Source organism: Pseudoliparis swirei, chromosome 8, assembly GCF_029220125.1.
Source record: "Pseudoliparis swirei isolate HS2019 ecotype Mariana Trench chromosome 8, NWPU_hadal_v1, whole genome shotgun sequence".
In the NCBI taxonomy this organism is placed as follows: domain Eukaryota; kingdom Metazoa; phylum Chordata; class Actinopteri; order Perciformes; family Liparidae; genus Pseudoliparis; species Pseudoliparis swirei.
The window spans coordinates 11,159,788-11,184,879 of NC_079395.1; the positions used below are offsets into that span (position 1 = coordinate 11,159,788).

Consider the following 25,092-nt stretch of genomic DNA (forward strand, 5'->3'; position numbering starts at 1 on the left):
TCTATGGTTCTAAACTTCTATCCGGTTAGCAGGTGATTAATATTCATACCTGCAAACTTGTCACCTTTCGGTGAAATTCACCGTTTTGAACTCAAAATAGGTCATCCACGTGAATCGTGGAGATCCGAAGTTTTTTGGGGGGGGGGGTCACCTGGCCCGCTGCCGTTGAGATTGCAGTGAGACGCGGAGAAAAGTGTGGAGTGGTGCTCTTCGCAATAAAACATCTTTGATGGGACGTGTCGCGTCTCGGCCAATCAGCGTTCAGATGTCGACATCGTTTGGGGGTTCAGGTTAGCTTGAATGTTAGCCGCTACATCTGCTGCTGTCACGCTGCACGGTGTAGCGATGCTAACAAAGTACCCGTACGTTAAACACGATGTGATTTAGCATATTTTTAGTATCGATACTTCATTAAGAGAGCGATCAGAGCGCACGCGCTGCTCCGTGTCGAGCTGTCTGCGCACACTGCGCTGCGCAGCTCACAGCGAGAGAAGTGGCGCAGCTTTAGAGACTTCGGCTTAAAAAATAAAAAGATGCCAGAAGTGAAATGTTTCAGTCTGTAAAGTTCTGTAACTCTACAGCTGCTCATCCTGATGAACTGTGGATCATCTGGTCAGAGACTAACGGCCTCATAGTGTATAATCAATGCTATGATGGAACCATGTAGTTTCATTCATATCTGGCTGTATTAATAAATACTAATATTACTGTCATTTGTTAAGTGTTGAAAAAGTTGGTAAAAAGTGAACCATACAGATGTTTTATTTATTACTATTATAGATAAATATACCAGTCTCGTATTTATGGTACCATATTGTTTTTATGGTATTGTATTGAATTCTGGTATCGGGTATCATGATATTTATGGCAGGTATGTAATATGTATAGAAGTTATAATATGAGTATCGTGACAAACAGGTGGAGACAGAACAGATTCAGGGAAAAGTCCATGAGGACTGTTCAGGCAAAAAAAAGGAAGTTGGTTCATGAATGACTTTAACCATATTATATATAATGACAATGTATATTTGTTATTACTATCATTATAGGGCTGAGTCAGAGGGAGGACCTTTTGTTCTTAAACTGTTTATTATCATTATATAGATTTGTAGTCAGAACAATAAAATGACTGTAGTTGTGGTTCTAAAAGCTTTGAGGCTTCAAACAACGTGGATGTGGTGTGGTGACAAAAAAACCTGCACCCCCCCCCCCCCCCCCCGTTGTCACCTTTTTCACCCCTCATGAGTTTGCAGGTATGAATATTAAGAAACAAAAATAGGATTGTTTTCCTTTGCAGCTCACTGCTAAAATCTAATTTCCTTACAGCTAGCATTAAGTAGCCAATTAGCTTCAAACACCTCTTGAGTTATTCAACTAGCTACCACATAAGTCAGCCTCATGTTAGTTATACAGCCAGCCTCATGTGTTACAGTTTTTTCAGCCTCATGTGTTAGAACTATGAAATACTTGTTTTTCAATAACGAAAGACAGAATACAATCTTGTAATTACGAACAAGAAGGTGTGTACTGTTCCCTTCTCTTTTGTTGTACATGCATGAAGTAATCTCAACCTCAATTGTACAGTGCAAGTAGAAGAACACATACCTGGATGTGACTTAACTGAAATGTACATTAGTCTTAGACTAAATGATGAATTGCCTTCCTGTATTGTTAGGGTTAGGGTCAATAAAGTTTGAATACATGTTTGAGTTTGAATAAATGTTTGAGTTTGAATAAATGTAATAGCCTACAAAATATATACAGTATTCCCTTTAAAATGTTCACTCTTTGTTTCATTGCAGCCATTTGCTAAAATCAAAAAAGTGTATTTTATTTTTCATTAATCACTCAGCACCCCATCTTGACAGAAAAAAACAGAAATGTAGACATTTTTGCAAATGTATTAAAAAAGAAAAACTGAAATATCACATGATCATAAGAATTCAGACCCTTTGCTCAGTATTGATTCGAAGCACCCTTTTGAGCTAGTACAGCCATGAGTCTTCTTTGGAATGATGCAACAAGTTTTTCACACATGGATTTGGGGATCCTCTCCAGTTCCGTCAGGTTGGAGGTGAACGTTGGTGGACAGCCATGTTCAGGTCTCTCCAGAGATGCTCAATTGGGTTTAGCTAAAAAAAATACATGATCAAACTACTTTTTTAGGTACATTGAAAACATCTAGATATAAATTGGATTAGTCTACCATTCTCAGCAAACATGTTGTATGTTTGTCCCTCCCCTGCTAAGTGTGGCGGAGTTTCAATCAGAGACATAAAAGAAACCATGACATCAGTGTTGCATGTCCAATAAAGGTGTATTTAGGAAGAAAGTGAGAAGATGAGAAACTTTGTTTAGTTAGGGGTGATGGGCACTTAACATCATATAGAGATGGTTCCCATAACAACCACCTGGTTCTTTTATTTGAAGTTTGAAATGTGTACAACTTTATACATGGGGCTGTGAACTGGTGTGAAAAGTATTGAAACATGGTGTGAGGGAGTAAGAAAGACTGTCTCACATTTACAAAGAAAGAAGTGGTCAAATACATGATAATCTTTTTTTAAATTATGTACGTTGATTACACTAAATAAGGTAAGCAGAAGTAGCTCTGTTCTGTAACAATCAAGCTTAAACTACTGCCTAGTAGTTCAAGAATTATTAACATGTCAGTCTTCAGATTAAGCATAATGGACATGCGTTGTTATTTGACCAGTATCCATGTGCCTTAACTGTTACAGTAAGTAATATGGAGCTCTATGTATAGAGATCTCATTCCGTTTTTTTGGAGCAACCTATCCCGAGTCACATGAATTGGTTCTGCAAGTTCTGCACATTTTTTTCAGCTAACCAACACAACATAATAAGGCTTTACAAACTAAAACACGGACACTGTAATAGGTCTTGGCCCTTGCCTTGCATCTATGACTGTGTGCTCTTTAAGTTGCTCTGAGAAAACATTTCCATTTGTTCTTTGAGTTGTATTTTTAAAAGGGTGTGAATACTTACCATGAGATATTTAAGTTTTTTTTAAATATAAATTTGAAAACATTTGTAGTTTTTTTCTTGTCAAGATGGGGTGCTGTGTGTACATTAATGAGAAATAATATGAACTTTTGAATTTAGCAAATGGCTGCAAAGAAAGAGTGAAAAAGGGGTCTGAATACTTTACGTGCCCACTGTATAAATTAAGTTACCGGTTTCGTCCTTCGCTGGTACTTTTACCTGCCCTTGTCCTTACTTTTGACTTGCTTTGGCAATCATTGGCTTATCATGAATAATTTCTCCAATTTATGTCAAACCTTTGGTCAAGTACATCTCTGAAGACAAATTTACAAATACACGTTTTATAAAGTAGAATAAAAAGGTATGGCCGTTAGGCGGTGATAGTATTTCAGCTCAGTGGAGGAACAGTCTGCAGGTTGGCTGGGCGGTCAGTCCTTCTGAGTCTTCATTACAGATGTTACAACAAAACTCAGACACAGCTGGTGTAGTTTTAAAATGTATTCGTCTTCACATTAGGAGTACATCTTTATCAAGGTTTTACATGACAAAACTACTTAATGTAATAAGAAATCTTCCATGTTTTCAAAAATAGATTTAAAATACAAATATGACATGACAACAGGTAGGACTAACAATACTGTGCACATTTTACCAACATGCTAATTTAACCTTGAGCTTGTACATGCTTTTAGATTGTTGTACATTTAAAGAGAAACAATATCTCTATAATTTCCCCCAAGAGTTGTTTCTCAAGCAGGAATGCCATTCTTCTCTACTTCTTTAACAGCCTCTTGTGGTTTGCCAGCTCCACTTTTCTTGCCTGGAATAAATGAAAAAAAATCAAAGTTTTAGTTTTGATAAAAAACAACCAAAGTAAGACAGTAAACTTAAGGCCCTTGTAGTTTATGTAAATTAAAACTAATAAAAACTCAGATAAAACCAGCTCTTCGTGTATCAAATATTTAAGCTGAATCAGCAAAATATTTCAAACCATCAGAAGCAAAAAAAGAAGAAGTCCTAAAAAGCTGCGACAGAAAAGCTGAATAGTACAGCCGAATAAAGTGATTATTTAGGCCACACGTGGGCAGCAAAACAAACTGTAGACACTTTCAATACTCAACTATGTTATCCATTTGCCAAATGTGTCTGTAAAGTATGTTAAATAGTTCTGGGCAGAAGGTAAAATGTCATTTTATTAGAGATGTTGCTTGTTGATCTTGAGGTGAGAGCACGGAGATTAAACAAAAATAGCAACATTAAAAGTCAAAAAACAGCCGACGGATGCCAAGACTGTATTTATGAAATGAACTGCAAAGTTGATAATTGTGTGATCACCAATAAAAGCAAACACTTTCACATCACTAGTAGATCTTTAATTGATTAGTTAGTTCAACTAATGTGATTGGCGCAGCTTGAAACTAGCAAAAAACGACTACGACACTTTGATGCAGCAGTTAAACTAAAGTGTTACCTTTTTTCTTGCCTCCACCAGCCACCTGACCGGCAGGCTGTCCACCAGGAGTCAGGGGAGCTTTTACAGCAGCCGCCTGCACTGCAGGCTGTCCACCAGGAGTCAGGGGAGCTTTTACAGCAGCCGCCTGCATTGCAGGCTGTCCACCAGGAGTCAGGGGAGCTTTTACAGCAGCCGCCTGCATTGCAGGCTGTCCACCAGGAGTCAGGGGAGCTTTTACAGCAGCCGCCTGCATTGCAGGCTGTCCACCAGGAGTCAGGGGAGCTTTTACAGCAGCCGCCTGCACTGCAGGCTGTCCACCAGGAGTCAGGGGAGCTTTTACAGCAGCCGCCTGCACTGCAGGCTGTCCACCAGGAGTCAGGAGCTTTTACAGCAGCCGCCTGCATTGCAGGCTGTCCACCAGGAGTCAGGGGAGCTTTTACAGCAGCCGCCTGCACTGCAGGCTGTCCACCAGGAGTCAGGGGAGCTTTTACAGCAGCCGCCTGCATTGCAGGCTGTCCACCAGGAGTCAGGGGAGCTTTTACAGCAGCCGCCTGCACTGCAGGCTGTCCACCTGGTGTCAGGGGAGCTTTTACAGCAGCCGCCTGCACTGCAGGCTGTCCACCAGGAGTCAGGGGAGCTTCTGCACACGGGGCTTTTGCATAAGCCACCGTCACTTTCCTGCCATCTATCACACAGTCCTCCATGTCTACTTTGGCAGCTTTGCAGGCTTCTTCACTCTCAAATTCCACAAAGCCAAACCTGAGAAACATGTTACATAAAACAATTCAGTGTCAAGCATTAAACAATTATGACACTAAAAATATAACTTTAGGCTACCTACCTTTTTGAAACTCCAGTTTTTCTATCCAGAGGGACTCTTGTACTTAAAGACCCTTCAAAGGCACTATTAAGAGTCTCTGCTGTCGTATTCACGGCAAGGCCCATCACAATCAGTGTTTTGGATTGGACTAAATAAAAATGCTTTTTTTATTAGTTAAGGATTAAAGAAAACTGACTTTAGAAACACATGAAATGTATGTCTGGCTCTTGATTTGACCTATAAACAGTATATGAACAATCCTACATACATGTCTCCTCGGAATCGGCTTGCGTTTGGCTGAATTGTACTCCGACAAGCCTTTTGAACAGTTTCAGTTTTTGGGATGACTGCAAGGCCTTTTCCGCATCTGCCACAGATGCAAACTTGACAAACCCAAACCTGCAACAGGATTACAGAGGGTTGAGAACATTTGAATATTTTATTCCTTGGAAAAGAGAGAGACCAGTGTACATGTTCTTACCCCCTTGATTTGCCGTCGCACTGAGGTATGGTGATACGAACAGCGATCTTAAAGAATTTCTTGAGGAAGACTTCTTTTATCATGAAAGACAAATTGCTCAAAAACAAGGTGTTATTTGGAGCCGCTGGAGCTGTGAGAAAGAGATATTTTGTTAATAGATAAATCCATTGATTGATAACTGATTATTTTGAAAGAACTATTTAAATGCTAAAGTATCAGATGATCCATCAACAGTGCATTTCTAAGTGTTCAGAGACTCACCTTGGGCTTTGTAGTCATTAGCTTTGCCTTTCCGATTTGCTTTTACAACACAGTCCACAATCAAAACTCGGCCTTGAATTATCACTTTCTTTTTTTGTTGCTGAAGTTCCTGAGCAATAGTTTTATCTTTAAACTCCACAAAGGCAATGCTGTTGAAAGTATTCAGTATTTATTACAAATATCATTTGAATGCATGTTTATATTTTTAGATTGCCATTGCATTACTTCATAATCTTACCCCGTTGTTGGGCCTTCCGTTCCACCAGGAAACCGAACATCGACGGCCTGGCAGAAGATTTTCAGAATATCTTCTTTTGTTGCGTTGTACGGGACGTTCTTCAGAAACAAACATTTGTCATCATTGTCTGTCAAAAGTGGCACAGTACTCAAGTTAGACATTTCATTTGTATCCCCCTTCTCGAACAAATATATTTAAAAATTATTATATTGCCAGATCACGACTTCATAAATCCATTATTCTAGGAGTTAATAAATGTACATTAGTTTTATAGACTCAGCAATAAATTGCCTTCTTATGGTTTTAACACAAGCTCTAAACCGTTGTCTAAAATGGAAATTTACATAGACTTTAAATGAACATGATAAAACAATTATATTTAGTCGAGTTACCGGTTTTGTTCTTTGCTGGAGCTTTCACCGGCACCTTCTCCATGCACTTGACATTCGCTTTGGCGATCTTCATCGGCTTATCGTGCATCATTTGTCCATTTAACGTCAGACCTTTGGTCAAGTCCATCTCTGAAGCCAAATCTACAAATGCATGTTTTCTACAACATAAAAACATGTCCGAGTTTATTTAGTATTCAAAGTAACAGCAATATTACCGAAAAAAATGGATGAAACAAACAATATCTATTGCACACACTGAGCGGTCTGACAGCAAACAATGTGAACAGCAAACTCACTTGGACCGGTCCAATCTGATGTCTTGAACCAGAAGACTTTGTGTCATCAAGTAATTTGCTAATGAATCATTGACTTCTTCAAATGTTTTGGTGGTGTTCAGGTTGCCAACATAAAGACAGTATCCTACGGGAAAACAAGATATGTGAGAGCAAGAGTATAAACCAACTTACAGAACAAAGCATTTAGCAGTCTGTCCGAGTTCATACCATCATTCATGGGCTTCGTTTTCTTTGATGGGGTGGTCTCAACAGAAGAGGGTGCCTTCCGTTTCCCCTTTCCTGCAACCGAATACAACACGTTATAAGAACACCATAACCTATATATAACTAAAGCCGTTATATCATTGACGACCGATTAACTTTTGGAACAATCCTAACCTGGTGTCTTTTTCATCAGTTCAACACCATTGGTTTCCTTTTGAACATCACCCTCTTCCTTCTCCACCCATGTTACACTTACTGGGGCTGTACTTCCAGTGACAGTGTCCATCTGAGGTTCTGAAGAGGAGGCTGTGTTACTGACACCAGTCACAATCTCAGACACGATTGTGTAGTGTTGTTTTATGTCAACTGCAGTCATGATCTGATTTAAAGATAATGAAAACCAGCCTCCTATTTTTAGTGGAGGACCATTACTCTAAAAAAAAAAATAGAAATAGTAACTTTTGATTGTTGTGAACATCCTTACCGCTGTCCGTCATCTGATCACTTGCAATAGTCACAGTGGAGGAACTTCCTTTTACTTCAATGACAGCGTCCATCTGAAAAATCCAACACTGATTAATTTGTCAGTTCGTTTTTAGGATGACATGAAGACTATGCATTAAAGCAATGGGATATCATCAACATGTTTATCCCAGGGACATATGGTAACCCTCGGTGACTAATTGGAAATTGTAACGTTTATCAAAATCAGTGGCGGGCCGTCAGGGCCAGCAAGGCCTTCTCTGCTGGCCTAAACATCATCAGAATATATATATTTTTCTAAATATATTTTCCCACAAATATGTATTCAATTATTTCCCAGAGTAAGAGTTATTCTCTTAATTTCATAGCGTTCCTCTTGGTTGCGCTGCTGCCAGCGCCAGGTTGAGATTTGGAGGGCTGGTCTTTATGTTAGATCTTTTATCCAATCATATTCAGCCATCGTGTGTTGCCAGGGGGCTAACATCTGCCCTTAGGCCTTCAGAATCAACATTGAAGGCGCTGGTAGCTTCAAGTGAATGGGAATGACGATGTTGTGTCAACCAATCAGCTTTAGAGTTGGCTCCTCTAGGCCTTCTCGAAGGCCCCGGAACCGGCACAGGAGCCAGCTAGCAGGCGGAGTGCTGCAGGTCTTTTGATTGGATTACCAATATTGAGAGGCGGGTCCTATGGGCAGGTATATGCAGAACCTCAGAACTAGGAAACTGAATTTGATAAAGGAATTAATTCACGGACTACAAAACTGTTTTTTCAACCCACAATGGCGGAAGGAGGAGAAGATGTCGATTTGGTGGAGCATATACTTGAAATCTGCTTTGGGTGCGACAATGCCCTGTTTAGTGAACAAACTAGTGCAAGTGACTTTTTCTTCTTCTTCTTCTCCGTCCCGATGCGCGCATTCTGCAGCGGGCGAGACGGAGAGCCGAGAGAAATGACATGCTGTTGTGTAGATACGATCAACATCAGACGGCTGTTTAGTTTAATAAATGAACAAAGACGTGCTATAGAGAAAATGACAGGGGCGGGCCAAATTTTTTTTATGTCATGCGATCTACCAATACTACGCCGCGATCGAGGTATTGAGCAGCCCTGGTCTAGAGCCATGGCATCATAATGATAGTAATAAGAGGTGGATTAATTCGGGTGGGACTGTGTAGGACCTCACTGAAGGCCCAGGCCCACGGCCCACGGCTGATCAAAATTGATGTAAACGAAATGACCCACTTGAAAACGTAAGCTAGCTTGTTAGTTTGTAGCTGCCGTTAACACGTTGTTTAGCGTGGAAACGTCTACCCAGTGCAGGTTGGAGCCTGGTTAACGTAAAAGTAAAGTAAATTAATTCTTACGTTTGTTTCTTCCCTAGTTTTTCACCACGAGATCGCAACTCGTCGAAGCCGTTAAACACGTGTGTCGAGCAAAGAACATCCGCACGAGCTAGTTTTTGAGTAAGCAGTACGCATGCGCAAGTGCATCCTGGACGACGGGTGCCGCAGGGGGATCTGAGCTTTATGCGATTCATAATTACCAACTTTCGGAATCGCTCCTGAACAGAGCGACAACTCAGTGTACAGAATCACTGCTATGAGCACATCTATGGTTCTAAACTTCTATCCGGTTAGCTGGTGATTATTATTAAGAAACAAAAATAGGATTGTTTTCCTTTGCAGCTCACTGCTAAAATCTAATTTCCTTACAGCTAGCATTAAGTAGCCAATTAGCTTCAAACACCTCTTGAGTTATTCAACTAGCTACCACATAAGTCAGCCTCATGTTAGTTATACAGCCAGCCTCATGTGTTACAGTTTTTTCAGCCTCATGTGTTAGAACTATGAAATACTTGTTTTTCAATAACGAAAGACAGAATACAATCTTGTAATTACGAACAAGGTGTGTACTGTTCCCTTCTCTTTTGTTTTACATGCATGAAGTAATCTCAACCTCAATTGTACAGTGCAAGTAGAAGAACACATACCTGGATGTGATTTAACTGAAATGTACATTAGTCTTAGACTAAATGATGAATTGCCTTCCTGTATTGTTAGGGTTAGGGTTAATAAAGTTTGAATAAATGTTTGAGTTTGAATAAATGTAATAGCCTACAAAATATATACAGTATTCCCTTTAAAATGTTCACTCTTTGTTTCATTGCAGCCATTTGCTAAAATCAAAAAAGTGTATTTTATCTTTCATGAATCACTCAGCACCCCATCTTGACAGAAAAAAACAGAAATGTAGACATTTTTGCAAATGTATTAAAAAAGAAAAACTGAAATATCACATGATCATAAGAATTCAGACCCTTTGCTCAGTATTGAGTCGAAGCACCCTTTTGAGCTAGTACAGCCATGAGTCTTCTTTGGAATGATGCAACAAGTTTTTCACACATGGATTTGGGGATCCTCTCCAGTTCCGTCAGGTTGGAGGTGAACGTTGGTGGACAGCCATGTTCAGGTCTCTCCAGAGATGCTCAATTGGGTTTAGCTCAAAAAATACATGTTCAAACTACTTTTTTAGGTACATTGAAAACATCTAGATATAAATTGGATTAGTCTACCATTCTCAGCAAACATGTTGTATGTTTGTCCCTCCCCTGCTAAGTGTGGCGGAGTTTCATATGGTAACCCTCGGTGACTAATTGGAAATTGTAACGGCTGATCAAAATTGATGCAAACGAAGTTACCCTCTTGAAAACGTAAGCTAGCTTGTTAATTTGTATCTGCCGTTGACAAGTTGTTTAGCGTGGACACCTCTACCCAGTGCAGGTTGGAGCCTGGTTAACGTAAAAGTAAAGTCAATTCATTCTTACATTTATTTGTTCCATATTTTGTCACCACTAGATCGCAACTCGTCGTAGCCGTTAAACACACGTGTGTTGAGCAAAGAGCATCCGCATGAGATCGTTTTGAGTAAGCAGTACGCATGCGCAAGCGCTTCTTGGACGACGGGTGCCGCGGGGGATTTGAGCTTTATGCGATTCACCATCAACAACTTTCGGAATCGCTCCAGAACAGAGCGACACCTCAGTTTACGGAATCACTGCTATGAGCACATCTATGGTAAATATCCGGTTAGCAGGTGTTTAATATTAAGAGACAAAATAGGATTGTTTTCCTTTGCAGCTCACTGCTAAAATGTAATTTTCGTACAGCTAGCATTAAGTAGCCAATTAGCTTCAACCGCCTCTTGAGTTACTCTACTAGCTACCATAAGTCAGCCTCATGTGTTCGTGTTTCAGCCTCATATTAGTTATACAGCCTCATGTGTTACAGTGTTTCACCCTTTATACAGCCTCGTGTGTTAGTGTGTCAGCCTTATGTTTTACAGTGTTTCAGCCTTATGTTTTACAGTGTTTCAGCCTTGTGTTTTACAGTGTTTCAGCCTTGTGTTTTACAGTGTTTTAGCCTTATGTTTTACAGTGTTTCACCCGTATGTTTTACAGTGTATGAAATATTTATATTGTCTTTCAATAACGAAAGACAAAATACAATCTTGTAATTACGAACAACAACAAGCTTTTTGTATACATGCATGAAGTATTCTCGCCCTCAATTGTACAGTATAAGTAATGGATAAGAAGAACAACATATACCTGGTTGTGACTTTGTAATTACAATACTGTATTAAATCTTGTTTCCGTAAATGGCAATGGCTTATCTAGTTATGCACCTGAGAAGACATAGGCCTTATCTCCTTAGATAATAATGTAGTTGACATTGATTTCCAATAATTGTTTTACGTTCTCAGATCATAAATCAAATATTCTAGAAGTTAAATAAAAATAAATGAAATGTACATTACTTTTATAGACTCAATGATCAATTGCCATCCTGTGGTTTTAACATAGAAGCTCTACCGCTGCACGATTATCTAATATGGCAATTTACATAGAGTTTAAATACATGTGATTCCAAAAATTATATTTAGTTGTGTTACCCAGTTCGTCCTTTGCTGGAGCTTTCACCTGCTCCTTGTCCTTACTGTTGACTTGCTTTGGCTTATCGTGCATAAGCTCTCCAATTTACGTCAAACCTTTGTTCAAGTCCATCTCTGAAGCCAAATCTACAAATACACGTTTTTTACAACAGAAAAAAACTTTACTTCAGAGTTTGATAGGTATTTTAAGTAGCAGCTATATTACATCGAAATATTACTGTAAGTAATGGAAAAGAAAAACAGCATATAACTTGTTGTTGGACTTTGTAATTACAATACTTTGTATAATCTTTCGTCCTTAGGTGATAATGTAAGCCTTCTCTAGTTGTGAACCTGAGAAGACATACAGGACTGTCTCAGAAAATTAGAATATTGTGATAAAGTTCTTTATTTTCTGTAATGCAATTAAAAAAACAAAAATGTCATGCATTCTGGATTCATTACAAATCAACTGAAATATTGCAAGCCTTTTATTCTTTTAATATTGCTGATTATGGCTTACAGCTTAAGAAAACTCTAAAATCCTATCTCATAAAATTTGAATATTTCCTCAGACCAAGTAAAAAAAAAGATTTATAACAGCAAAACAAAATCAAACATTTGAAAATGTGTTTCCAGGTGTTTCGAGTTAATTAGACGATTCAAGTGATTTGTTTAATACCCTACTAGTATACTTTTTCATGATATTCTAATATTTAGAGATAGGATATTTGAGTTTTCTTAAGCTGTAAGCCATAATCAGCAATATTAAAAGAATAAAAGTCTTGCAATATTTCAGTTGATTTGTAATGAATCCAGAATGCATGACATTTTTGTTTTTTTAATTGCATTACAGAAAATAAAGAACTTTATCACAATATTCTAATTTTCTGAGACAGTCCTGTTATACGTAATAAATCTCGGGATTGTGGGTGTAGGTTACCTGTAAAAATAGTCAGAACTGCCATGAGCAAAGCGCATCTGTTAGTATATTACATCTTGGTAGCACATTACAACGGTGATGTACAATTCACATCACCATAATTTCTTAAGAGGTACTGCAGGATGTCATGGTTGCCAACTGGCTCTGTTTACCAGTGGGGTACTTTATCCATGGAAGTACCCAGTACTTCAGATATATTTACAGTATAAGTTATTAATTTTTTCTTCTAAAATACTCGCACCTATATTTAAGTATGTGTAGGAACTGGTAAGAATGTATATTTATGATTCATAAAACAATAGTATCCTGTAAGTTAAGGGGACTTACACAGTAAGTGGAAGATAAATACACCGTAAGATATGGGCTGTATTATGTTACCCTTCTTTTACACCTATTCACTGAGCATCGTTGAAGGGAACCTGAGACATAATATTTCCATTGACAATACTGCTTCTCTGTAATTGTAAATATAATTGTAATTGTTGAAAAACAGGTAGAACTGGAACTGGACAAAGAAGTTGCGGTCCAAAGGTTACGTTGCAGCCTCCGCACGACAACTCAGCCAATGCAGATAAGGTATTGGGTCACGCCATCCATTCAGCCTGTACACAAGACCAATATGAGCTGACAATGGAGGCTGTTGGACTGAGTTGAGGAATATTCGGACATACGTTTTAATAATGGGAAGTCAGAGGTACGGTTTCAAAAAGGAACGCTTCATTTTGTCAGTGGACGTTGGGACGACGACAATAAGATGTCACATCTATGACAAGGAGGCAAATGTCCGCGGATCATGCGCCACCAAGGTATTCTTTACCCTCTGCGTCCTTTAAGCCTCACATTTCTCAAATACATAACCCACTCTCATCCATGTTATTGTGCAAGATTTACTCAAACTAGATTATTTTGAGGCTGATTTTTATCTTTCTTATTCTGGTCATATTCTCCAGGTTGTTCCCTTGTATCCAGAAGTAGGTTATGTGGAGATGGACCCAGATGCAATATTTGAAGGATTTATCACTGTGGTCAAAGGAGCTGTGAAAGGTACAGTTGCACCATTACCTGCTGCTACAACTGTACCAAGTTATTGGGATGTGAGTCATTGGACATGTAAATTGGAACATTTAACAAATTAACAAATTAATATCTGTTTCTGTATTTTTTTGAAAGTGAACAAATACAGCTGAAGACTGATTAACTTGCACAGTTCTTTAGGTACACCTGGCTACAGCGCAGCTAAGCAGAAATGCAATAATCAACACCATTAATAGTTGTTTTAAGTTTGATTTAAGACAGTTCTTATTTTAAAGGCTGTATCCTGTGCTGTGGTTTATTGGACTACATGTAAAAGGCTCGTTTGACATGTAAAATGCTCTTTGTTCACAATACATAGAAACACTTTGATTTCCATGCAAATTTTAACAGTTGACTAGATTAAATTGATTATATCCTATATTTACATAATGAAGTAACCCTGTTCTCGCTTTAGAGAAGGATACTACGTTGCTCTACACTGGACATTGGTCTCTGTCTTTAAAAAGCAAACAATAATCCCAATGTGTGAGTGCCTATTTAAAAAATCTCATCCTGTTTCTCACCATATCCAATTTAATGTGTTCACATGTCTCATGATATAGATGCAGGAGTACACATGCGTCAAATAGATGCCTTGGGCATCTCCACTCAACGAGGCACCTTTACAACATGGGACAGGTATAATGACCATAAACTATATCATAGCACTTGTTGAAGCACACATTTTAAACCTGCCTTCATATAGTTATCAATTATCATGGCTCATCTGTGGTTCATTTTACTTCCACTCCTTCAGGAAAACGGGGGTTCCTTTCCATAACTTCATCAGCTGGCAGGACCAGAGGGCTGCAGACCTGGTGAAATCCTGGAACAGATCCTGCACAATGAAAGTGAGTCTTTTACTGCTTTGCATACGTTTGCAAGATACAAGATGAAATAGCAGAGAGTATAAATGATTTGATTTCAACCGAATGATCATTGCTCAGTATCAAGTGCCTTCATTCAATATTTCTCTGCTTGTCTTTATGACGACTGCAGGTCCTCCATGGCACAATGAAGGTGCTCCACTTCCTGACCAGGCAGAAGCGGGCACTTGCAGCCAGTCTTATTGTCTTCTCCACTCAACATGTCACCTTACGCCTCGTCTGGGCCCTAACACACTACAAGCAGGTGTGTGTGTGCCTGCGTATATAATGAAATGTAACCCAGTTAACTGACAGAAACTCACAGCGGGAGCAGGCACCCCAGGCTCGGGTGTTCAAGGGTTCATTATAAAAAGAAAAGGCGATGCATTTAACTACAGCAAACAGAGAGAGGCTGTGTCACACTATCAGCACAATCCTCACTCAGCCTCATCCTGTCTTCTTCCAGGTTCGTCAAGCAGTAACTGAAGGCAACTGCTGCTTTGGAACAGTCGACACCTGGCTCCTCTTCAAACTCACGAAAGGTGATTTTGAACAGGTTGTTATGTGAAACTCATGGGAATGTGGTCTCCCTATGAGGTTAATGTCATACGTGTATCATAATGGCGCGATGTTTTATTTTTTGTTTTTTTTTATTTTATTATTATTATTGTTTTCGTTTTAAATACTGTTTTCTGCTGGGATTCCCAGAGCTCTTTCACCAGAGAAGAGCTCTTGAATATCAGGGGAACAACTCCAGCGGATTTACTTCCAACGTTTTTAACTTCTGTGGAGTTACTGGACATTTTTGTAAAAGGTGTGCTCACCTTTCGCCCGTGGTGAAACGCCGGCGGAGAGGGAAACGTTCGGGAGCGCTTTGCGGCTACGGAAGCGGGATCTCGTACAGCGCTGCCGGGCATATTTCTCCAACGTCCGCTCACTGTGCAACAAACTGGACGAACTCCAGCTGCTGGTGGGGAGAGACAGAGACTTCTCCTCATCCTCCGTTCTGTGTTTCACGGAATCATGGCTTAGTGGCTCGATACCAGACTCTGCGCTCCAGCTCGCTGGCTTCCAGCTGTTCCGAGCGGACGGTCTCTCGCTCTCCGGTAAAAAAAAAGGGTGGAGGAATCTGCTTTTACCTCAACAACGGCTGGTGCAACGACGTAACGGTGATTCTACAGCACTGTTCGCCGGACCTGGAATCTTTCATCATCCACTGCAAACTCTTCTACTCCCCACGTGAGTTCGCTTCATTCATCCTGGCCGGAGGTTACATGCCGCGCAGGGAACGTGAACGAGGCACAACAGACACTCGCTGAACAGATACGGCGTGTGGAGCGGACCTTCCCGGACTCTTTAGTTATTGTACTTGGGGATTTTAACAAAGGAAACCTCAGCCACGAACTCCCTAAATATAGACAGTTAATTAAATGCCCTACCAGAGAGAAGAGCATTCTGGACCACTGCTACACAACAATCAGCAGGGCCTATCACGCCGTCCCTCGAGCTGCACTGGGAAACTCTGACCACGTCATGGTTCATCTGATTCCCCATACAAGCAGAGACTAAAGCTCTGCAAACCTGTGGTGAGGAAGTTCAAGAAGTGGACCAGTGAGGCTCTGGAGGATCTACGGGTGCTTCTGACTGTACTGACTGGGATGTCTTCAGGACTGCTACCAACAGCCTGGATGAGTACACAGAGGCTGTAACTTCCTACATCAGCTTCTGTGAGGACAGCTGTATTCCATCCAGCTCCAGGGTGAGTTATAACAACGACAAACCCTGGTTCACAGCGGAGCTCAGGAAGCTAAGACTGCAGAAGGACCAGGCATTCAGGAGTGGGGACAAGGACCTGTACACAGAGTCCAAATACAGGTTTAAGGCGGTAGCAAGGCGGTGAGAGATGCTAAACGACTGTACTCTGAGAAACTGCAACAGCAGCTCTCAGCAAACGACTCTGCTTCTGTCTGGAGAGGGCTCAGGCAGATCACCAACTACAAGCCCAAATCACCCCACTCCATGAACAATGTGCTTCTGGCAGACGAGCTAAATGAGTTCTACTGCCGCTTGAAAGACAATGGAGCAGTCCTGAGACCATCCCCACAGCCCCACCAACAAGCCACAGACCATCAGCCCACCCTCCCCAGCCCATCAGGGGCTCACACCTCTGGAGCACCCTCCATCAACTCAGCGACGCCTCGTCATCCTGGAGAGAGCAGTCAACAGGCTGTTTAAAAGCAGAACCCCATAAGCAGCGCGGGCGGACTCCCCTCCACCCTGAAGCACTGTGCGGACCAGCTGTCTCCGTGTTCACCGACATCTTCAACACCTCCCTGGAGACATGCCACGCTCCAGCCTGCTTCAAGGCCTCCACCATCATCCCGTCCCAAAAACCCAAGATCACAGGACTCAATGACTACAGGCCCGTCGCCCTGACCTCTGTGGTCATGAAGTCCTTTGAACGCTTGGTCCTGTCACACCTCAAGACCATCACCGACCCACTCCTGGACCCCTGCAGTTCGCCCACAGAGCCAACAGGTCTGCAGACGATGCAGTCAACATGGCCCTTCACTACATCCTCCAGCATCTGGACTCCCGAGGAACCTACGCCAGGATCCTGTTTGTGGACTTCAGCTCTGCCTTCAATTCCATCATCCCGCCCCTGTTGCAGGACAAGCTCTCCCAGCTGCACGTGCCCGACTCCACCTGCAGGTGGATCACAGACTTCCTGACCGACAGGAAGCAGCACGTGAGGCTGGGGAAACACGTCTCAGGCTCCCGGACCACCAGCACGGGTTCCCCAAGGCTGTGTTCTCTCCCTCTGCTGTTCTCCCTGTACACCAACAGCTGCACCTCCAGTCACCAGTCCGTCAAGCTCCTAAAGTTCGCGGATGACACCACCCTCATTGGACTCATCTCTGGTGGGATCGAGACCGCCTACAGGTAGGAGACTGGCCACCTGGTGACCTGGTGCAGCCAGAACAACCTGGAGCTCAACGCCTGAAGACAGTGGAGATGGTTGTGGATTTCAGGAGGAATGCAGCCCCACCCGCCCTCTCATCCTGTGTGACTCCCCCGACGCTGTGGAGTCCTACCGCTTCCTGGGCTCCATCATCTCCCAGGACCTCAAGTGGGAGCTGAACATCGGCTCCATCTCCAAGAAGGCCCAGCAGAGGATGTTCTTCCTGAGGCAGCTGAGGAAATTCAACCTGCCAGGGAAGATGATGGTACAGTTCTACACGGCCATCGTGAGTCCATCATCTGCTCCTCCATCACCGCCTGGCACCCTGCAGCCTCAGCCAAAGACAAGCGCAGGCTGCAGAGCATCATCCGCCGGCCGAGAGGGTTATCGGCTGCAATCTGCCTTCCTCCAGGTCCTGTTCACTTCCAGGTCACTGAAGGGCCAGAAAGATTGTCGCCGACCCTCCCACCCTGGACACTCCTGTTCGAGTCCCTCCTCGGGAGGAGGCTGCGTCCATCATGACCACGACCTCCCGCCACACCAATAGCTTTTTCCCGGGGCGGTCGGGCTCATCATCACCCCCGGACTGACTGACTGTCACCCCAGGACTACCACCTCTTCTTCCACCTTCCTCTCCTCCTTCTTCCCTCCTTCCTCTTCCTCCTCCTCCCTCTTCCTCCCACTCCTCCTCCCTCCTTGCGTTGATTGTTGTTTGTCATGTCCAAATGTTGCACCTTCCACCAAAAATCGTCTCTTGTTTGTGAAAACATTCATTCTTTGGCAATAAACCTGTTTCTGATTCTGATTCTGATTCTGATTCTGATTCTGATTCTGATTTGAGAACAGTACAGTGATATATAATTTGTCCAGTGGATTGCATTTCACATTGTGAAACAGGATTTTAAGACCTCGAAAGAATGTTCTTTGTGTTTCCAATCCTGTTGCATCGTTGATTGTCTGAAATGTTGTAGCTAACTCTTGTGGGAGACGAGGGGTTGGAAAATGACCAGGTGCTCATACAGGGTTGTTTTTGTGTACCTAAAAGGATTCGGTGAGATATAAATGTGTGCCACTGAATCTGTTCTAGGGCAGGTCCATGCCACAGACTACTCAAATGCCAGTTCAACAGGAATTTTCGACTCTTATCAGGTCTGGTGTACGTCATGTTTATTCAGTTTTTGGTGTGAGGTTGTTTTTGTCATTTCACTTTAATGTTACTTTTTCCCCCCAGATGTGCTGGAGTGGCTTTCTCAGCCTTCTTGTTTCTCTGCCTCTCTCTATTTTCCCCAAAGTAGAAAATACCAAGTGAGTCAACTATCTTTTTCAAAGTCCATCGAACACTTGAATCATGCCTGAGCCAGTAAACGTCTTTTAATATACAGTAAATGCATATATTTTACTGCAGTTCTTTTTAGATAAAAAAAAGTCATCCAACCAAAAAGTCCAGTGATGCAAACTATTCCAATGAAAGTTGAACTACTCAGGACAATACTGAATATTGTAATAATGTTGTAATGATTGTGGATGAAGAGTGTGACATGCTGCCTTCTCTCTGTTCTCACGATGCACCAGTCATGACTTTGGTTCCACAGACCCGTCCATCTTCGGAGAGTCCATTCCCATCATGTCCGTGGTGAGTTGTCGAGGTCTGTGGGTTCACACATTCGGTTATCTGTGTGATTATTTATGACTGATAATTATCAGTTGCAACCTTTGTTGAGTGTCAAAGTTGAGTCACCGTCCTTATGTTGTAAATTGAGCCGAGATCTTTAGGTTATCATCAGCAAGGAATGTTTAACAGGATGATAACGTAACGGAAAGTTTAATTCACGGTGGAGAGATGCCCTGATATGAAAAATAAGTTATTTTTAAAAAAAAGGCTTCCTCTTGACAAATTCTGATTGTTTTTAGGGTTTGGTTTTCACATCATACAACTGGCTACTTTTTTCCCTCTGACATAGATGGCAGACCAGCAGGCAGCCATGTTTGGAGAGTGCTGCTTTGACGTTGGTGATGTCAAGATCACTATGGGAACGGGCACCTTCATGGACATTAACACCGGGAGCCAACCGCATACGTCCGTGGCAGGTAAAGCAAAATACACACATGATAAGATTTTTTCATTTAGATTTGTCCATACAGGCACATTACAAGCCAGTGTTTACTTCTCTGTAGGTCTGTATCCTCTGGTGGGTTGGAAGATTGGCTCAGAGGTGGTGTATCTGGCGGAGGGCAATGCAGCCGACACTGGCACTGCAATCAAATGGGCTCAGGAGCTTGGTGAGCGATGAGTAATACGGAATAGCTCCGATGATTATTGATTTTTCTTATTATTTACAAGACATTGAGGCCATGAGTTGAAAGGCTTCATCAGGTTGTATCACAAACACAAAGCCGGGCTCAGTTACAGTCGTCTCTGTCAAAGAGATAAAATGTTTGACACCGAATACGTCAGCGTCAGGCAGATGACGTGTGTGTGTGTGTGTGTGTGTGTGTGTGTGTTTGCGTGTGTGTGTGCGTGTGTGATTGCAGAGCTCTTCTCTGACGTCCAGGAGACCAGCGACATGGCTTATAGTGTCAGCGACTCAGACGGAGTGTGTTTTGTTCCTTCCTTCAGCGGCCTGCAGGTAGATGTGTATGTCAGTCCATCTGTGTCAAATAAACCTCTGTTTACCTTTGTATGCAGCGGTGTACACAATCATATTCACCCAAAGTAAAATATATATTCACTTTAGCACAGATAACCAATACCGGCATGGATTTACTTTTTTGTTTTTTTAATCTGGTCTCTGTGTAACATGGTTATGTGTCTCTTTCTTTCTCTGCCCTCCATTGTGAACTGGCCTGTGTAAGTGTTTACCCTGAATGTTCGTGGCTTACATGCATGTGAATATGGTATCTATTGTTTTCTAATGATCGTATAATCAAGAGCTACATGTAGTATACTTGTAAAACAGAATCGCTGAACTCTTGCTGACCAGAAGCTATTGTGTTTCACTTGAGGACCCTTTCATACATTATTTTTCCAAGTCTGGTTTTCACTGAAAGACATTTGACATGTTGTGTGTTTACTTTATTTAACAAAGGCTCCTCATAATGATCCCAAAGCTTGTGCCTCCCTCATGGGCCTCAAACCTTCAACCACTAAAAGTCATCTGGTACGAGCCATTCTGGAGTCAGTCGCCTTTAGGTGGGTCAGTGTGAAGTTTTCCTGTTGGACATTTCTTTTCTCATTCATGCCAACTGACTTTGTCTCCTTGTACTTATTCTTTCAGGAACAAGCAGCTGTATGAGACAATTCTGAGAGAAACTAGCATTCCCATCACGAAGATCAGGTGCAGTTTTCCTCATCCGCTGTGTGACTGAAAGAGTATCTGATTGTCGTAAATTTGTAAGCTTTCTTCAGAGAGACTCAACGTAGGCATTGAGCTCTCGTAGTCGCCTCACAACCTCTTGGTATTGCAGCTCACAGGCCAATATGTGATTGTAGAATTTGGATTTCAGCCAGCATATTGGACGTAACAGAGTGGACTGTTGTGTACGCTGACACTGCTAATGCAGTTCAGCTTTCATCGGCAATGCATTACGGGTGGATATTTCTCTGATACTGTTCCAGCTAAGTGAGTTGCAGTGGAATTGAGTCCACTCATCTTTCTCTCCTTCGGTCTCAGGGTGGATGGTGGGGTTTCCTCCAACGACTTTGTGATACAACTGACTGCAGACCTGTTTGGCAGAAAGGTAGCAAGATCCCAACACTACGAAATGTCATCTTTAGGGGCTGCTTTTGTCGCTGGACTTGGAATAGGTATGCAGGCAATAACTTGCACATGAAATGTACATTGTGGTGGATGCTTTTCACATTTCTTTAAGGCTATAGCTGCCAGCCGTGTGAAGCTGTGTGTCTTAGAGAGGCTGCTCAGTACAGACACTAAGAGAAGCATCTCTGTGAAGCAGTTAGAAGCTTCAATAATACTCCTTACTTTAATAAAGTTCTTTGTCTTTCTCTAAAAATATTACAATGCTCGGTCATGACAGGTGCATTATGATCAAAAGCCCTATCTAAGCCAACTGAAGTGATGCTCTTTGTTACGTAACCTGTTTTCCATTTATTTATTCACATTATGTAATCAATTGTTATACATTAGTCAGTGCTTAATCAAATCCAACACAATTTGTTCTTGTTTTTTTAGAACAGAAGCAGGTGGCACTGATGACTAAATAATAATGTGAATCATGTGAGAAATATTATTTCTGAGTGGAACAGCAGCAAAAAGTGTTGAGTGCTATGTGAACAACAATCTGCACCTCTTTTAAGGATTCATATTGTGTTTGTGGGCATCGACTCATTTGCTTTCTGAATGTACAGGACTTCCTGTGTTATACGCGGGTCATTGTAAAGGGTTTGTGTTCATGTTGTCCACCTAAGTGCCCCTCTGTCCTCCTCTGTCACTGCAGGCTTCTGGAGGACCAGGGAAGAGCTGAAGAAGCTGCAGAGCAACGACAAATCGTTCTTGCCCCAAAGAGCATCCAGGGGCGACGCTTGCAGCCCGAGTCGGGAATACATCCCTGTCCTCCAGAGATGGGAGAGAGCTCTCCGACGCTCCATGAATTGGTACCAGCCGTGACACCGGACGCACTCACAGAGACATGAGTTTGTCCGTGTGAGAAGCAGCCCGCCCTTTTTGACCGAAAAATAACTGTTTTAAGATGTAACAACCATCTCTCTCGAAGCTAATCTTAGACGGTACAAAGAAGTGTTACATGAATGATGTGTTGATGGTGATGTGTTGTGCACTGTCAGCAAACTTCACATCCTTGAGGTGATGTCCGCATACAGACTACCTTCCTACTGGATTTCTTCATGCCATCGCAACCTCATCCCTGCTTCATTCCACATATCGAGCCACTGGTGCCTACAGGCTCCCACATGGGGGTGCTGATGACTGGTTTTGCAGTTTCTTTCATTTATGACCCGCCATAGCAACTGCATGCCACATGATATTACGGATTGAAGACATTGATTACCTTAACTGTAAGAAAAACAGGGTCAACGAGCTCTAAAGAGGAAGCCAAATGTTAAATTAAAACATGTTAGTATTTGTCTTTTTAACAAAGATTAAACAGTATTTTCTCTTTGTTATTTAAAGGGAATGTTAGTCCTCTACAGAAAACATACAGTCTTTACAGCCTTTTGGAAATCTGGAGTAGCTTAATATTTATAATCATTCATTCTCGCTGCAGGCAACACAGCCCCTATCCTCAAATTAAATACAATTATTAAATGGGATGATATTGATTAAATGTGACGATCATAAACTACTAGAACAGACTTTACTCTGTGGAAGGGATTCTTTTGGATTTTAGTATTTTAGCAGCTTGTTTGTCAGAAATGCTTCTTTCTGCTTGCGTCACATCTCCATTAGAAACGTGTGTTTGTTTAAGTTGACTGTGAAAGGGATTTGTTTAGGTATTTGGGCATTTGAAGATCAAGCTTTTCCGTAATAGCTGTTGAATGGTTTGTGTCCACTGACATTTAAAAATGTTGCTTTGACACATTATGTTGTTTAGAAGAAGTTGATCAGTGATATACATATTTACTGAACTGGCATAAACAGTTTAAGGATACATAAAAATATATATTTCTTGTAAATCCATGTTTTGTAAACATTATTTCAGTTATTATTTTGTGCGAACAAATGACCAAAAAAATGTAATCTCTTGAGTCTTATTCTACATGTGTTCTACTTGCTGTTGTTAAATGTTTGTGCCTTTCTTAAAACTGGAATTTCTTTTTTTCCAAGATTTTTTACGTGACATTATGCATAATGCAACAATTAACTTCTCAGATTGAATTGATATTTATAACACTTGTACTTCATTCAGTCGTTGAATCGCAGATGTCGTCCACAAGCTACTGGGACATAACAAATGATACATTTGTGTGATCATACATGTTACAAAATTGCATTAAAATAATGCTGTATGATGCTAAAGAGCTATATTAAAACCCGTAAACAATCAGCAGTTGCTCGTGGTGATTGGAGTGACTCTTGGCTCCAGACGGTGTCCCCGACATGGGGAGTGAGCAGATAAGCCAAAAGGGTTTTACCTCCACGTGGACTCTGGAGGAATGCCGTTGACTCGTCCCTGGGGAATGATCAGAAACACAGGCGGTCGGATGAGAGTTGGGATGGCTTCCCATTGGTGTGAGCGCCCTCACTGCGAGGGTTGCTATGGTAGCTTGCGGATGGAGTGACTGAGAACAAATGGGGTGTGTTTTCATGCTCATGGTGCTGGTATGGTGAAGGGGGCGCTAATTGAGTGCACAGAAAGGTTTGACAATGGGATGATTGTGTGCTTGTCCTCCAAGAGGAAGAGTGGATGTTTTGTATACATCACACAGATTCATACTGTAGCTGTTCTGCATCACCCCCTCCCCCTCTTCCCCTCCCCCTGCAGCATCTCAAACACTTCCTCTAGTCAAGATGTCAATCTAAGCTTTCTCTCTCAAACATGAACAGTTTCTTGCCAGTGGGTTTGGCTTTCAGCGGGAGAATAATGTGCTCGAGCGAGTGATAGAGAGAGGACGAGGCCACGAATCAGTGAGGCCGCCTCTCACACTAATCAGTCAAACGTGTGTGTTTGCGTGTGTGTGCTGGTTGTGCGCTCGCCACCGCATTGTATGAGTTGTAGTGTACTCTGCCTTGCAACAAATTCAATCTGACAGCAGGAACTGGATGCAATGCGACCACTACTCCAGTCCCCCCTCCCCCACACGAGCTGAACCCTACATCAAGGGTCGTTATGTAACTCCCTCTTCTCTTTCCTCAATCTCTGGGATTGTTCTCTGGAGGGCCAGGGTTGGAAGTTAAGCTTTTGTCTTACTTATTTCAGACAAGTCAGTCAGTCATGCTGCCTAAGCACCTCTAGCTCCTTCTCAGTTCAGTTCATTGCAGTCATTGGCACAACTTGCATCACGTGTACAGACGTGTCTTCCTCTGGATGAACCAGGGAATAAAATGTTATGTTATATGGCACATCTGTCTGTCTACTTCATATATCTCTCTCTCTCCCCCCCCCCCCCCCCCCCTCTCTCTCGCTCTCTCTTGCACGCATACACAAAATTCAGTAATGCTCAATTGCCATAGCAACAAGGATCACATATCGATGCTCAACCAGTTACAAATGGCATCCTCGTGGGCTTCAAGTGGGCTATTTATAAATAATAGCATTTTCTCAACACACGCGCACTGCACTAAACTAAACTAGAGCTTTCTACACTGAATGCATCCATTGCTGTGGAAATACACTCGTAGCCTGTAGACTTGGTTCATGTGTTAGTGAATAACAGTTTACCATATTGCGCAGAAGAGATGGTGCATGTGCAGAACTGTGATAAATCAATATGACGTGTAATATTATTATGATACCAAAGGCGACTGTCTTTCTTACTGAAGGATTCCACAGCCTATACACGCTTTATGTAGACCTACAATGTCGCCATTATAATATAACGAGTGATATGAAAGATACTGTGCGCTCTATTTATAATATGTGCGCGTAACGGTGCGTCTCCGTGCGTCTCTCCATCCTTAGCCAATGTACATCCATTTGGTCGCACTGCATCAGATGCCACGGCGGGGCTTGTGTCGACGTCACTGATTTTTTTCTTCGCTTTGCCTT

General features: G+C 41.9%; 2 protein-coding genes and 1 long non-coding RNA gene across 5 annotated transcripts; 1 reads left to right on the top strand and 2 right to left on the bottom strand.

Moving 5' to 3' along the window:
- Positions 1–3,489: 3,489 nt before the first annotated feature.
- Positions 3,490–9,223, bottom strand: LOC130197887 (nucleolin-like). 2 transcript variants are annotated; one of them, XM_056420852.1, is made up of 13 exons: positions 8,999–9,223; positions 7,636–7,708; positions 7,326–7,445; positions 7,155–7,226; positions 6,948–7,071; positions 6,652–6,809; positions 6,260–6,386; positions 6,022–6,170; positions 5,761–5,890; positions 5,548–5,678; positions 5,301–5,427; positions 4,478–5,218; positions 3,490–3,826 (listed from the first exon to the last, which is right to left on the bottom strand). In XM_056420852.1, the coding sequence occupies exons 2-13, from the start codon at positions 7,706–7,708 to the stop codon at positions 3,787–3,789; spliced, it is 1,992 nt and encodes a 663-aa protein (XP_056276827.1). In that variant the 5' UTR covers positions 8,999–9,223; the 3' UTR covers positions 3,490–3,786. The 2 variants fall into 2 exon arrangements, with proteins under 2 accessions (XP_056276827.1, XP_056276828.1); XM_056420853.1 differs by lacking the exon at positions 7,326–7,445 and having other exon boundaries at positions 8,999–9,221.
- Positions 9,224–9,888: 665 nt separating this feature from the next.
- LOC130198614 (uncharacterized) lies at positions 9,889–10,527 on the bottom strand. The gene is made up of 2 exons (XR_008832649.1): positions 10,459–10,527; positions 9,889–10,133 (listed from the first exon to the last, which is right to left on the bottom strand). It is a non-coding gene; the product is annotated as an uncharacterized LOC130198614 (long non-coding RNA).
- Positions 10,528–10,619: 92 nt separating this feature from the next.
- On the top strand, positions 10,620–23,430 carry gk5 (glycerol kinase 5). 2 transcript variants are annotated; one of them, XM_056421670.1, is made up of 17 exons: positions 10,620–10,708; positions 13,001–13,313; positions 13,458–13,551; positions 14,145–14,220; positions 14,339–14,432; positions 14,581–14,712; positions 14,914–14,989; positions 18,497–18,558; positions 18,641–18,714; positions 18,982–19,042; positions 19,371–19,497; positions 19,585–19,689; positions 19,942–20,036; positions 20,496–20,599; positions 20,685–20,744; positions 21,081–21,214; positions 21,865–23,430. In XM_056421670.1, exons 2-17 carry the CDS (start codon positions 13,188–13,190, stop codon positions 22,032–22,034), a joined length of 1,590 nt encoding a protein of 529 aa, XP_056277645.1. In that variant the 5' UTR covers positions 10,620–10,708; positions 13,001–13,187; the 3' UTR covers positions 22,035–23,430. The 2 variants fall into 2 exon arrangements, with proteins under 2 accessions (XP_056277645.1, XP_056277646.1); XM_056421671.1 differs by having other exon boundaries at positions 21,081–21,147; positions 21,865–21,987.
- Positions 23,431–25,092: the final 1,662 nt, after the last annotated feature.

Coding starts and splice junctions, on each gene's coding strand:
- gk5 (XM_056421670.1), top strand. CDS start 13,188: ATGGGAAGTCAGAGGTACGGTTTCAAAAAGGAACGCTTCATTTTGTCA. Junction 14,221..14,338: donor ACCTTTACAACATGGGACAG/GTATAATGACCA, acceptor CCACTCCTTCAG/GAAAACGGGGGTTCCTTTCC. Junction 14,433..14,580: donor ACAGATCCTGCACAATGAAA/GTGAGTCTTTTA, acceptor TGACGACTGCAG/GTCCTCCATGGCACAATGAA.
- LOC130197887 (XM_056420852.1), bottom strand. CDS start 7,708: ATGGACGCTGTCATTGAAGTAAAAGGAAGTTCCTCCACTGTGACTATT. Junction 6,810..6,947: donor ATCAGATTGGACCGGTCCAA/GTGAGTTTGCTG, acceptor TTTATGTTGTAG/AAAACATGCATTTGTAGATT. Junction 5,679..5,760: donor TGCGACGGCAAATCAAGGGG/GTAAGAACATGT, acceptor ATCCTGTTGCAG/GTTTGGGTTTGTCAAGTTTG.